This window comes from Hippichthys cyanospilos, chromosome 4, assembly GCF_059441005.1.
Source record: "Hippichthys cyanospilos isolate Australia breed blue-spotted pipefish chromosome 4, RoL_Hcya_1.0, whole genome shotgun sequence".
In the NCBI taxonomy this organism is placed as follows: Eukaryota; Metazoa; Chordata; class Actinopteri; order Syngnathiformes; family Syngnathidae; genus Hippichthys; species Hippichthys cyanospilos.
The window spans coordinates 7,344,489-7,360,140 of NC_142372.1; the positions used below are offsets into that span (position 1 = coordinate 7,344,489).

A 15,652-nucleotide genomic window follows, 5' to 3' on the forward strand; every position below is an offset into this window, starting at 1 on the left:
AATACAGGCGCCGAATTTAGGGCGTAAAAGTAAAAAGTCCTCGGAAAAAAATAAATATAGTTAATGTATGTAAACAAAGTATTTTCAGTTAGAAATCTCCCACCATTGATTTGCTTTCTAAAAGCGAGGAGAAAATAATGGTTATAAATAGAAATCAAAAGAACCCCCACTTTTATTTTAACGGCAAAGGCACGCAAAAGATCTTTGAGAGCTTTTTGAGTGTTTTACTAGACAGGTGAAAAAAAGCATGTGGATTACATCAATGCAGTACCCCCCTTGTTCGCTTTGGTCAGCTCCACCCATAAAAAAGAGCGATTACAAAGTGACCTAATGAAGACACTGATCAAAGTGTGTTGTGGTAATATGTAGCAGGTGGTTCAGACCTCCCTTTCTTTCATGGATTTCACATGTGCTGCAAAAAGAACAATGCACAGGGCACGTTTCAGGGCTATTTAAAACATGTAGGGAGTCAGCTGGATGACCCCTTGAAGGATACGTTCCAGAGCAGCCATATACTGTATAATTAAAAAAAAAACAAAAAACAAAAAACTATGCCACCTCGTGACTAGAGGAAAAAAAAAGTTTTAAAAAAGTCACAACTCTAAGGCAGATTTCTGCACTTGAGACTTTGCCAAAATGTGTATTTTAAATTTAAACCTGACCTGTGTTTGTATGATAAATGCAAATATTTATTAACAACCCTACTATGATAAATGCAAATATTTATTAACAACCCTACTACTCTATAACATCGTTGCAATTCAACATCCAACTCAGCATCATACTACGTATTTATCTTTAATGCATTTTTTTTTGTATTTATTAGATCACCTGAGTGAAATGTAATGTTTGTCGGTAGGTTGTTCGGTGTTTAATTTGTTTGGTGATTTGTACTTGCGCCTTTACCGGTGATGAAAAACATCTGGAAGATGCCGAGGCTACTTCCGCTTCGAGCGCCAGTGCATTCTGGGACTTGCAGTTGTCTTTGTTACGCCTTCGCCTCTCTTTAGGCGAAGCCCGTACAAAAGGCATCGTATCTCAGCAAACGTTATCGGAAGCAGACAAACAAAAATAACCATGCACGACGCACGCGTGTGACGTTTTAAGATAGCTGAAAATCGACGCAAACGTAAATCCTGACGCACTACAAGAACCAGTGTAGCCCCGCACTCCAAGGCAGGCAACGTAAACACAACTCCAGGAACATGAAAAGATCGGGTGACAGTGAGGGGGAGAAGAGAAGAAAGGTACTGATAGCGTTTTATCTTCATCACGTCTGGTCTTTTCTCACGGCTGCGTGCTCGATGAATGCCTAACGCTCCGATCGTGACGCTACTGGCTGCTTTGTGGAGGCTAACGAGCCTGCGGGAGCCAGCGCATACCTCACCTTGCCTCACTGCTTCATTGTTTTTTTTTTTCTTTTTCCTCTTGTTTTTAGAGTCTTTACCCTCACAAAAACAACCACTATCACCAACCAGCAATGAGCTCCGTACAAACGTATTTTAGAAGAATAACAAGCTGAGTTAGCTAAGTGACGCAGGCGTGCAACATCCTTCATCCTCCTCCTCATCCTTCTTTAGATGAGCGAATATGACACCAGCCTCAGTCAATCGGAGGGAGAAATGGCATTGAGACGTCCGTAGGGGATACAAATAAGTAATCAACCATAGAAATTGGTATGATAGCAAAAAGTAAGCGTAAAGAACGAGCAAGGCAATTAGGTATGCAAAGCAACAGATTGAGCGGAAACGTAAAGGTGCTTGACATTGGCCACTGAGCCGAGGGGGCGGATTTGAGCAGTCTCCTATTTGCATGACAGGACCACCCTTAGTTTTAACTTCGAAATCATTTTGGATTTTTTTAAATTTCCACAATACACTGTCACTGGCCCCGCAAACAAAGGGGGGCAAGGAGAGCTGTGACTTCGAAGACATGATTGACTTTTCTAGTTTTAATTGTACTCTATGGTACAACAGATTTGCCATGATTGACTTTTCTAGTTTTAATTGTACTCTATGGTACAACAGATTTGCCATGCAACAAGTTGCATAAACGATTATGATAACGCTGTGTTCCTAATTTATGGAGAAATAGATTTACGTATTTGAGCTGCATAAATTGGTAAAGATTATGTGCAGAAATGTGCATATTTGATAGCAATTGAACTCTGAAATGTTTTGCTCTTAAAATGAAGGACCCAACTTCAAACCTTGTCCAAAAATAATCGGCCAAATGTCCGATAATTGTTGATTCGTTGAACTTTTGTTTTTGTGTTCTCTAACCATGTACATCACCATTATCTTGTATTCTTATATGTATTCAAAACAAAGCAAACCTTATTTTTTTACAAACTATGATTAAGTGAACAATGCAAGGAAGTCATGCAAAAACTGACCTGGATAGCACTATATTATAAACAACCTAATATCACAATTTGTTTAAAAAAACGTTAAAAAAATTAAAAATTAACCAAATATCAACAATTTTGACCATAATGCAACATTGAATTAACATTTTTTAAACCAATAACCTGCTGCCTTTATGAATGTAACTTAATCAAGATAGACGATGTTGTGGTTACTATAAAAATTTGCAAAAGTAGACTGAAGTCAGCAAAATCTCTTAAATAAAAGTTTGACCAGCCCCTCTGGACCTGAGTTTCTATAGCTACCTTGCTGAGATATGAGCATATGCTTGATGAATGCTGCCCACATGTGCTGTTGTTTCTATGACTAATAGTTGACGGCTTCACTTCTCTTAAGGACCAGCTGTGAGAGTTATTTATTTATTTTTTGACAATAATAAATGAATCTGGCTGCTATTATCATAACCGTTTAGGACCGACAGACTGTGGTGCGTGTGTACTTATATCACAAGCAGTAACTTAGCGGTTTCATGAGATGAGACTTAAAAAAAAAAAAAGTCTATCTTGTCTCTTATCTCCTGACTAGACTGTTCGTCTTTGCACACATGTGTTTGGATTGTGAAAACTATGTAGAACGCACTTCCTCCTGTTTACCAAAAAAAGCCAATGGTGGCCAGATGAGCCGTCGGGGTCAGAGCCAGAACTGGTTCCAGCTGGCCCTCAGGCAGACCTTGCGGCATCGCTTTCTGTCTACTCTGCTCGAGCGTATTCACTATCGGCGCTTGTATAACGACACGGGCAGGATGATATTTAATAAGTTGGATATTGTGGTTGTTTTTTTTTTCACTGTGAACTGTGTGCGCTACCATGGCCTCTGTTGTCATTGTGAGTTAGGGGACAAACGCACAATCCTAGAAAATCCTACCAGACCAGACATCCTGTCTACATTTTTATCAGTGACTTTGAAATGCTTACAAGTCAAAGCTGCTGTATATTCAATATGGAGTTTGACAAGTTCAACTTTTGAGACTCGGTTCGAGGCCAGCAGATGGAAAATTGACTTTAATTTCTTCCATAGAAAAAAAATCGGTCTGTGGTATTCCTGTGTGCTCAATAATTTAAATAACCAAGTTATTATTTTGTCAGCTGCTTAAAAAAATAAACAAAAAACAACAACAAAAAACAATGTCTAAAGAATTCCATTCTGAATTTTGCTTCATTGTGGATTAACAGTGGCCCTAATTTAAAAAAAGACATGATTTTTTTCAAATTGTAAGCAGAATAGGCAAGATTTTGCTATCATTAGCCTTGGTTAGCATGTTTCCATGATATCAATGTGACAGTTGTATCAGTTCTTATAAATATCTTTTATAGTTTCTAAGGACCTTTGCCAATAATGTTTTTTTTATATTAGTAATGGCTATCTTATTTTACGACACTTGACAGTAATCCATGTTAATTGTCGCTGCTTGTTAGTATATTATTTACATATTAATCTGAAAATAAGCACACGTTGTTCTTGTAGTTCTTGTAGTTTCATCATTTTTATCTTTATTGTCAACGCGAGGATGAAACGGTTTGACCCCGTCCCTTAACCTAATGTTTTAATGTCATTTTTTTAAATGCAACTTGCCATTCAGGCCCTTGACGACAAGCGTAATGTGCGGCATCCAAACAGGAAGTGTGTGCATGTGTATGCGCGTGTGAGCAGCAGGCTAAGTAATGATCGCACAGGGTCACCAGATGTTCCGAGGTCTGGTCCTCAGCCCGGCTCTCTGCTTAGATCAGCCTCATTGGTTTGCGGCAGGCTGTTTAGGCTTCGTTTTCTTTTTTTCACTTCCCCAACGCTCATTAAAATGGTTTGTGCTTCCCTCGGCACTTCTGTTAAATTAACAACTAGCGAGGTAAAAGCTGATTACGTGGCCGCGCGTCCCGGACACGGTTAATCAATTCTTGCCGCGCAAAATGCTAGCCGGTGAATTAGTGTAAAGCGAACGATTTACGGCGACTAATGCTGACGTGCTGTCATGTCGGACGTGGTGTTTTAGCAAGGGGTGGCGGGTGCACGGAGAGGGGGGTCTCGCCCGATTCGGCGCCATCAGCACTTTTTTCTCTCTGTCCACCATTTTTTCTCCTCCATCTTGTTCATTCTATTAATGAGCCTGTAATGGAGAAATAGTGTGGGACGGCGACATAAAACAGAGTAGCACATAAGCTCCCAACAGCGCCAGATTTACACCCCGGCTTTTTGTGGAATGGCAAAAAAGGTGAACGCTTCGGCACGGGGGGCTTCATCAGACCCCCGCCGGTTGAGCTGCGGAAAAGCCGGGCCTCCCGAAAAATACGGCTGTGCCAGATAATGATACCATTACACTAATGGAGCTGGCAAATGAAGGAGAACCCCGATGCCCTACTTTATTACCGGAGGGGGTCGTTTCCTCGCTGCATTCCTAATGGCCCTGAGCACACAGTATTGATCAGACTATCATGCTGCTAATCCTCCACTGAATTACTTATCGCCTGCAAGGTGTCGATTCGCCGCTATGCCCCACACTGGCCTTGCCGCCGGGAGTCCAGCAGGGGACCCACTGGGCCATTTATCCAGCCTTGATTTAAGGCCAAACGGGGATTGCGCCTGGGAGGTCTTTGGCGGGCGACGGGCCGGTCAGTTCAATTATCCCTCCCACCATCTCAAAAAATAAAACAGAAAGGCAAGCAAATGAAGCTAACGGCTTTCATTTAATTAAGGCGTAGGCAATGATATGGTTCTGTGGAAGCGGCGGGGTTGGGTGTTGTTCTCAGTAATTGTGCTGTAAATAAGTCCAAGGTTGGATGCTTTGCACTGGCTCTTGGGTCAGTGTTGATTACAAAGTGCTTTACATCTATAACGTTACTTCCTGTGGCTGAAGCGGAGCTGTTTGTAGTTTTGCACTCGTGGTATGGTTAAAAGTATGCATGTTTATGCAGGTTTACGCTGACATTTTCATGATCAGACACAAGTTTGTCCAGTAAAAATAACCACATAACCATTTTTTTCAGGTGTGGTGTGACAGAATTGACTTTATCATTAAAAGTTACTCACATTTGTTCTTATGCGGCACCGTTTTTATTAGCGGGAATGATATTTAAATGTGATTCACATTTCAATACTTGTTAACATCTGTGCAGTTCTTTTGAGTCTCATTGGACTAAGCTTTACACAATCAGGATTGTGGAGCCGAAAAAACTGATCCGATCAATAGATGGAACAATATAGAGTCAGTTTCACCAAACTTTAGCTTGGTTGATAAGGAGGAATAGAGATTGTTTTAAACAAGAAAGAACTTCAGGCACAATTTTGAGTCCAAATACGTCAAGGCCCATTCTGTTTAGGGTCGATGTGATCTGAAGCCTTTCCTAGGCATCTACGCCTAGTTCCTTTTAACCCTACCACACTTGACAAGTTTGAATGAAGCCTCACATTCAGTTTCAAGTCCGATTACATCTGTTTTCAAGGGTAAATGGAGGATTGTGTTGGATTTATAATGGAAACAAGGCAGTGTATGATGTAGCTGGAGCCCGTCGTCATTACAAATGAAAAGGGTCAGGTCAGAAGCCCGGGGTGTGCGACCTGTCATAACCTTGGCTCCTTTACAAGGCCCCGGTGTGCATTAGGAAGCATAGCATCCTCACATCAGCGCACCTTTGGCCATGGCTAATCAAAGGGTTTACCTTAAGGGGGGCATTTAGCCCCCGTTGGCTCCAGCCACTCCACTAGCCATAAAAATGTATTTATATTTTTCCATCTGCAACAACCTGAAGTTATCGATTCAGGTATTCAGTCATTTCTTTCAGCTCCAGCCATCAATATTGTGCAAACGTCTGTCCGCGCGAGGGTTGACCCTAGCCCCGCAGCCTCTATTTTCCCCCTTGCTCCCATTGGAGTTCAATGATATACTATTCTGAAAAGTAAAATCAATGAATGAATATGAAGTTTTGGCGTGTAATATAGTGTGAGCCCGAGCCCTCGGGCCTTTCATTGATCTTCTCGGTGAGCGTTGATTAGTCTGCAGCTCATGTTTTCCTCGACGTGTTTTTACCTTGTCCTGCTCCGTTTGATCCTTTTGCGACAGAGGAAGGTAACAGATCGAGTTGATTAGTCAAGCCTGGCGAATTTAATTCCCGCCGCCGCCACTAAAACCGGGACGACAGTTTGTCGTTGGGTGTAAGGTCGTCATATCTTTTGTCGGGCCGTGCTAATCAGTCGTAAGTCAGCTTTTAGAGCGTGCGGTAATGGCAGCGCGGATCATCGTGACATTTAGAAATACGTGAGACAATTCCCGAGAATAAAAGGAGCCACTAAGTTGGTGTTTATGAGGCGTGTGATGAGTCGCCGGCGATGACTTCCTGTTATTCAACTATAAAGGGTCAGGAATAGCTTCTCGTGCTCAACGTGGGAAGCCAAGCGCGTCGTTCCCTTATTTCCTGACGCTTTTTTTTCTTCTCTTTTAATGCAGCTTATCCATGTTAGATGCGTGACATTTCAAAGGTTTCGTGATGTCTACATTTGGTTTGCATCTGGAGCGATAATAATCAGCTTTTAAAGGCCCATCTGCATTGTCTTGTGAAGACGCTCTGCCACCGTCTCCCATATGCGCTTTTGAGGCTCTGATCAAACTACTCTCTTAAATGGAAAATCAGATACTCCGTTCAAGGGGTTTTGTTGTTTGGAGTGGTTTCGCCTTGATGAGATGTCCCTGTAAATCAAAGTGTCGTCTGCCAGCAATGATCCTGCATTCTAATCTATAGGCAACATTTGACTATGTTGACTTTGCGCTTGGATTTTTTTTCTCTTTGAACATGATGAACTCCCATGTTTAGAATTATGCAGAATATTCCAACTCAGGGGAGTTTTCCCAATATTGGAGGTAACTGCTTATCCTGCTCCTGTTTCTTCAAAATGGGTTAATTTGGCATTGCAGTTCTACAATGGATTAATGCATAGGTGTCAAACTCCAATCCTCGGGGGCCGGTATCCTGCATGTTTTCTGGTTTTCTTTCCAGAACACACCCGATTCAAGTAATTAGCTTATTAGTAAGCTCTACGGGAGTTTGAAAATGATCCTTATCATTTGAATCAGGTGTGTTTGAGCGTGAAAGTCAGAGATTACGCAGGATACCGATCCTCGGGGACTGGAGTTGGACACCTGTGGATGAATCAATTACAATGCTCAATAAAGTGCATTGTAATCTATAATATATAATAAATAGAACTTCTTAAGGAATGCTTATGAGATTTTGCCATTTGGAATTTCAACTGACACTTTCATGTCAATTTTTTAAAGATAATTTTTACCTTGCCAGATCATTGAGTTGAAGGTTTATTAAAAAAACGTTTTTAAAAACATTTTATGACAGTACGTCAGCAATATGAATGTAAAATATCCCCATTCATACAAAAATACACCGAAATATTTTTACACTCTAAAACATCTATATTAGACACTTTTTTTACTTCCGTGTATATTTCAGGGTTGAGGAATCACTTTGTGTACGACCACCCTCCCAAAATTGAACGTAATTTATATTTTGTATAATGGTACAGCTGGTCTTTCATTTTCATATTTGATCTGTGCAATAGTCACTCATGCAGAATTCTCGAGATGACTTTGTAGCAGCTGAAGAAGGCGTTATCATTTCTTGCCCGAATTGGAGCAAACTACGTACTTGAAACATTAACTGGTGTACAACCGTCATCGTGTGCATTCACGGTGTACCTTTACCTCCCGGATTGTTTCCTCCCATAGCAGCAGTCAGTCTGATTATGTAAACAGCCCTTGACAGCTTTTGTGTCTGACAGCCCCTGCCGAGCACCTCCTAATGGTGTTGAGACATTAGCCACACATGTCAGAGTGTTGGCAAACAAGGCTGCGACGCGGCTCCGGCAAACCGGCCGACCAGATCAGCCGTCACATTCAATGAGATTACGTCCAACGTGACCCGCCCGCGTCGGGGTTCATCTGTCATGCGCGTGTCCCATCACCGCAGAGACACGGAATAATCAGTCCAATCAATAGATGGCGGTGGCTCATTGGGCCGCTGCTGAATAAACATGGGAGTGACCCGCTCACCTCCTACAAAGAGGCGAGAGCCTCCGGGGGGTTCATTAGCTCGCCGAGGCTATGATCCGCCTCAGACGTTACTTTCCATTTCAGTTGGGCTGACAATCTGATGCCGGAGTTTTGACGTACATAATTGGGAGCCATGAGTTTGGACGGGTAGTTTCCAAATGCGTCATATTTACCCATACGGTGTACTAAAGCGTGCGTTAGCATAGAAATCCTCCTACTTTTAAAGATATTTCCCTGTCTAATGACTCACCTTCCCAATAAAACTCATGCTGCTACAGTGATGCCCAACATGTGGTTTTAATAGAAAACCTAAAAACTTGATTGCCAAGCGCTGCAGGAGACCATGTTCACGAGGTTGTGTAAATAGCAACTGTTAATTTGTAAATCATAACTTCTTGACCATAAATGTGAGCGATGAAAGCGTGTTAAAATACCTGATGTTGGACTCGTCCAAGACTTAATTCTGGGCTTGCTTCTTACATAAGCCCCAATCCCACTGAGGGTTGACTAAAGGCTTTACTAAAGTTCGGTCAAACCTCACCAAATGTTCTTAAGATATTTTTGAGACATTTTCAAACAGTTAAATGCTTTTTTCTTGGAGATTTGGGAAGATTCAAACTTAGAGTGTCTTGAGTGAATTTTGGAGGCCTTCAACGGAGAAGGAAGAGGAATGCTGAACTGCATTGCGAGAACACCACACCTTCTGTGAAGCACGCTGGTGGAAACATAATGCGGTATCACTGATGAAAGACGGCAATTGATTACACTGCTATTGCATAATGAGACACACGTCTCAATGCTCTAGCTTGTATCTACGTATGTGGTGAACTAGTATTCAAAGCCACAGTATGCAGTTTTATTTAGTTTTAAACATTTACATATCTGCATAGGATGCGCCATGTGCAATTCAAGTCCAGTCCCGAAGACGTTTGTCTGCTGCGAGACGATGTGCGAAAAAGGTTTTTCTGTTTCGGCGAAACACTCTAATGACGACACAGATCATCTTTGCATTGCTTCTTGTTTGTCATTATCATCAGGTAACAATTTGGAGGCTGTGTTTAGATGAGTGGGGCACATACAACATAATGTCAAGAAAGTCCCCCTTAATTCTGATAGTTTTCTATGCAAAATAGAGTTCCCAAATTCGGCCCGAATGACATTAAATCTGACGTTTTGTCTTTTTCAGCAATCGGTAAAAAGTCCTTGCCGCTTCCATTCATGCGGTCTCCTTGCATGTCTCAGTGATTCTTCATCTCAGCTTTCCCGTCTGTGTTTTTTTTCTTTATCAGCCTAAGTTCTCCTTGCATATGCACAGGGCCCAGTGACAACTTGACTGGCATGCTGTCAAGGAAAGGTGCTTCCTTCCCAATGGCGAAGCATCGGATTGGCCCTTACTTTTAAGCTTTTGTGTGTGTGAGAAAAAGAGAGGGGGGTTGTCAGGACTTGACCGGCACGCTTTGCATGTTCTTCTTGAGACAGGTGCTCCTGGGCGAGCACTGGTGCATGACAGTTGCCTTTCATCGCTGTCTTCTCTACACTTAACCCTCTGACCAGCCTCCCCCCCTTTCCTTCTTCCTCCTCTTCCTCTTTGCCTGCCTGACCTCCTTTCATGGCACTTCCCTTGGTCCGTCCTGAGTGATGGGCCGCTAAGGTTGACTGGTGGGCGGCCGGGGCTGCTCTGTGTGTGGTTTGGCGCACCCGGCGAGGCACCGACACTGTCAGCCCGACCCCGCATAGATGCTAAACACCCACAACTTTTTTTTTTCTGCTCAACCGTCCGTAATTCTGTCCACTGGCGCTGTCAAGCACTTGATCAAACGTGCATAAACGATGAGTTACCCTCCCTCTTTCCTCCCCGTTATAATGGAGGCAGATTTTTTTCTTTCCTCTTCTTGGGCTCTGCTTATTCAGATGAGGCTGACTCGAGAGGGGGCAAGCGGGTCACATCCACTCGCCTGGTTCAAGGTCTCCTGAATTGAGGTTTGTCTCCGACGGGATGCAGAGAGAAATAGAAACACGGCGGGGCGAGGAGCGAGCATGTCAGGCCTATTTATGTGTGTGTGTGTGTGTGTGTGTGTGTGTGTGTGTGTGTCTGTGTCTATTAGTTGTGTGTGCGCCATTGCAAGGTCTGGGGTTAGGAAGTGTAGGGGTTCACTTGTCAACTCCTGTGTCATGCCCGCGTCAGCCCCTTTAATGGAGAGGACATCCTCTGTCATTTGTCCCATGACTTTTTGATGAGAGCCGTCATGGAGCTGTCCAAATTAATCGATTAATTGACAAGTAATTGATTATAAAAAAACAACAACTATTATAATAATCAAGCAATCATCAAGGGCCATCGTCCTGATCTTCTGATTTCAGCCTCTCAGCATAATTTATTATCTGATTCATGTAGTCTTTCGTGAAACCAGACTCATTATATTTTGCAAGAACTCAAAATAAGGTATTTGCAAACATCTGCTTTTACTTTAGAAAACAATGACTGAAGTAGTTGGGTTTATCACTTTATCAATATCAGTCCATCTTGTCTGGCATTGCTTAGTTGTTTTGTTGTTGTTTTCTATCCATTAAACAATAATACTTTTTTTTCTAAAAAAGGATTGGGAAAATTATTTTGCAATACATCTGTTTGCAAAATGAAGCCTTATCTGATTATTTAGTGACATAATTGATAGAATAATCTATTCCAAAAAATTTAACAGTGACAGTTTTAACAGGTTAATCTGTTATTATTGACAAATTGTTATTAGTTTTGTTTACTAATCTTTTTCCACTGTTCGCAGCATGGCTCAGTTGACAACAATCATGATTAGCGACAATTACGGTCACGTTATATTGCTTTGTTTTACCATTATTTCTACCTGTGCCGAATTGACTGCAGCACTTTAAAGTTAGTTTTTTGTGGGGGTAACCAATACTTCTTTTTACAATTTTTCCTACAACGGATGAGAAGTTTCACAATTCCCATAAATTTCATCTGACACTAAGTGGGAACTGCATTCGTCGGCGTTAAATAGTTGTTCTACTTGTTGTCGAGAAAGTCAGCGACGGCGTTCGCCGGGAGCTTAATCCAACAACAGCGCCGCACCGTCGCCATCGTTATCTTGCCGACGAGTGGACTGCTTCGTGGCAGTCTTTGTCACGCATAGTGGGGCATTGTCACGTATGAGACGGACTCACGTAAATGCGGTGACAGGCTAGTGTCTAGGCTGAGTGACAGCGCGGCGGGATTGGGCTAATCTGAACGACTGGCTGTCCCCGTAACTGCTGCGGAGTAGTCAGCTTCAGCGGAGTTATCGGTGTTTGTAAGTCCTTCTGCTGCGCCGGGATGACAATAGGGATTAGTGCCAAGGTTCTTTAAACTGTTTTTTTTTTCTTATTTTATATTTGGGGGGAGGGAAGCCCCCCCCTTCGCTTATCGTGGTCTCTGCAGGATGCTGCTGCTGCGAGTTTTTCCTTGACTGTCAATTAAAGAGAGGATCATTAACTTCAAGGGTATAAATGTTCTAACACTGGTATTACGTTGGGAAGCTAAGTCGCTGACAGATGTTCCAACTTTAATTCTCCGCTTGTTTTTTTTTTTGTCCTTTAATTAATTTATGTATCGCTTCTCTAGGCTTTTAAATATTCCTCTCCCCCTGCCTGTTCTTTTGTTCGCCTGTAATCTCGCTTGCCGGGCTCGTCACAAAGACGATTGGGCCTTGCCGGTGTTTCACATGTGGTTCAATCGGCTAATGTATTCATTAGCTGCAGAAAACCGGAAGGTAAACAGTAACAGTGTGGATGTGTGTGTGTTTGTGTGTACTGTAGTTGTGGTAGCCTGACGGGAGCATGAAAATGAAAGACCTGTTTGGCCTCTCCAGGTTCTCCCAACCAAAGAACTACTCCTAGGGCCCATATCATGGGAGCTCAACGTTTTGGAGGTTTTAACTATGTTACAAAGATGATTTGTCGCCCCAAACAGCTCCAAAGTGTTATTTCCTTTCATTTATGCATTTCTTAGCATTCCCTGCTAATTCTGCGTTCTTAGCACCGACTCCTTCTGAGTAGATTAACATGACTTTCAACAGGCCTGTTGATGATAGTTAGTCCTCGTACAACCCATGCAACCCATACACGCCTACCTTGTCCAAGTCTTTTGGTTTCGTTTTGGTTCTGGAGTTGAGGAGGAGGGATTTTGCACCAAGACGGCCAAGTAAACAGCACTGTTTCATTTATTAGCTACGATGTTTTACTGTGGAAAATGCTGAAATAGCAAAAATGTGTGTTTGGAGCACACAGCCGCACAATCAACGTTAGTCGTAAATAATTCAGCCACGGGCTGAACTGATATGAATACTGGTGTCCCACAGGGCCGATTTGATTGGACGAACGGCTCTTAGTGAATGCGGTCTCTTGTCACTGTTTTGCATTTTAATGCCAGTAAAATGCCTCTTTTGGCTCCCTCATTCAACTCGGATTGGGTAGGCTCTAGTGACCTGCGCCCCTTGTGAGGATAAGCGGTCAAGATGATAGATGGATGTTTCGTGGTTGGCCGGCATTGAACAACGTCATGAAGGGGGTGAGGCAGCACCACTTTGAGATCTGTGGCTACAGATGATTGACTTTCTGGTTAGAAAAAGTCATATTTCACAAGAAATGAAATTGGCAGGGTGCAAAATGTAATTTGTATGCATATATTTAACTGTGCAAAGTGGGAAAAATATCATGAACTAGGTCCTTCAAGAGTGACACTTGATGAAAACAAAACAGCTTGTATCTTTGTACAAAGTGTTGTTTTGTTTTTTTGTTGTTGTGTTATGAGGAGGTAAACAAAAGAAGCACACTTCTTTTGGGAGTTTGACGCACGAGTGGGATGGCAGTCGCTGGCTGAGATTTCCTTTTCCACAATGATGCGAAGCGCTAGCGACTGCAAACAGTCGGTAGCGGGCAGCTTCCTCGCAGAAGAAGCATACAAACGAGGCGAGGCTAGCGGGAAACGGAAGAGACCGCTAATGGGCAAACTCTTCATCCACCGACGTCACCCTCCCCATTTCTCCCGTGACAGCTCCATTCCTTTGTTCTCAACCCGGCGCGGCCCACTCTGCCGGGGGATCCGTGACAAGTTTTAGCGGGATGATCAAATGCAGCGGTGACACCTGATTAGGCTATAGCTCGTGTTTACAGTCCCCCTCCCCGCTTCTTCCTCGTCCTTATCCCTCCTTCTTAGACAACAAGGGAGACTTCACCTTGACTAATTAAATTTGCACCTGCAATGCCAGCTGTGACAGCCACTGGAGGGCTGCATGTATTTATGTCACTCCATACATACTTCCTGTGACGATCATGGAAGCTGAGTGCGCACCGGTGTGGGTTTCTCCAATAACCGCCTTTATTGTGCTTTGTGTTTGCAGTGATTTGGGGCCAAAAAAAGTATATCAATTAGGAAAAAAGGTTCTTACGGGGGTGGCGGTGGAATCGGAAATTGGGAGCTACTCTAGGTGGCACTGTTGAGCAGCACTATACAATAAAAAAAAAAAAAAACCTTTATGATAATATTTCCAATAGGCCTCACCTGATATATATATATATATATATATATATATATATATATATATATATATATATATATATATATATATATATATATATATATATATATATATATTTTTATTATATATATATATTATATATTATATATATATATATATTTTTTTATTCTTTTTTTGGTAGTACTGCCTTGATTTATTTTATTAACTTGTTGCATGACAAATATCATGATTTAATGTCCTTAAAATTAATTGGAATACACCCCCCTTCTCACACTAATTCCCTTTAAAATAATATAAAGTACAGTACATGGAGGTAGCTCAAAAATTTACAAAAGTTACAGCAATTTGAATGTCACCAAGAAGTCCCTAGTTAAGAGAAAAACTTTTTTCTTTTTTTTTTTGCATTCATATTTTATTGGCCATCATTGTCTACAAATCTTTTACTTTCATACACTTCGCTTAGAATTTGAACCTTTTGGCTGTTGGACATGAAAGTTGAGACTTTAATGCACTTTGAATTAAATCCACCAATTTTTTTCCATCTTGGGTTGGCTCACACTAAATTTCTGGAGTACATATAATTTAAAAAAACAAAACAAAACAAAAAAAAAAACTATGTTTAGTCCCAGTCCCAAAGTAAAATGTATTCTTGAATTAACAATTTTTCAATTAATAATTTAACCAGATTATTTTGTCATTGAATCAAATTGAACAAAATCATTTCCATCCCTACAATGAAAAAATCCATACTATGACTGATTTTTTTTTCTCAAATAGATAGATGGTACCTGATGAAAAATAAACAAACATTTGAATCATTTTCCAACATCGGAGCATATGTTTGTAAATGTCAAAATTTAATTCAACACAATGATAATCTGTTTCATGAAATACTGAAGAATTATAATAGTTTTAACTACTTAAAGGCTGGAATTCTGAAGATTTGGATCATTTCAGGTCAAAAAAAATTATAAAATAATTTTCCATAAATTTTGTGATTTTTTTTTTTTGTCAAATAATTGTTGAACCTCTAGTTGTATTTACTCTGAATATTTAACTTTCTTCCAAGTGCATTTTTTAAATTTTTTTTAATTTTACTTTGTTTAGCCTATTATATTCATATATTGACGATGAGGGAGATAATCTCTTATGGGACCAAGAATTTCCAGTTGCTGTCCATAAAACCTCATAAGCATGTAACAAACCAATCATATGATTAGGTTATTTGACGAATATAATATTTTATGGTGACTTTTGAGTGCACATCGTTACGTGTATGCGGATACTCCTATATTTTTTTGAAATGCCAATATCTGTCCATTTAATCGGTCGACCAGTCATATACTGCATATCGCCCGGGCTTCGGTTTATTAAAGCAATGCAATATGGGATGTGTTATTGCCAAACAATCATCTCTTCTTGCTGACAATAACAAATGCACAATTGAGTTTTATGGCTTGCGATGCCTTTGAACCCCACAGTTAAAAAGAAAATGTGTCTTCCTCTCGCTCCGTGCCTGCCATTTGATCATTCATTAACATGTTCATGGACCTTCCTGCGCTGATACATGATCTAGCACTTGCGTGCGCGCATCTATCTAAATCCTTGTTGCGAGTGTACAAAGGCCGTCCACCGAAGTCAGTGGG

The 15,652-nt window shown here is 41.3% G+C and overlaps 1 protein-coding gene across 1 annotated transcript in view; it reads left to right on the plus strand.

Moving 5' to 3' along the window:
• Window positions 1–1,097: 1,097 nt before the first annotated feature.
• Window positions 1,098–15,652, plus strand: part of fto (FTO alpha-ketoglutarate dependent dioxygenase) — a 141,641-nt gene continuing 127,086 nt past the window's right edge. Inside the window, exon 1 of the mRNA XM_088413839.1 lies at window positions 1,098–1,247. Within this exon, the coding sequence (XP_088269965.1) occupies window positions 1,206–1,247 (42 nt within the window). The 5' untranslated portion in view covers window positions 1,098–1,205. The remainder of the gene's footprint in view (window positions 1,248–15,652) is intronic.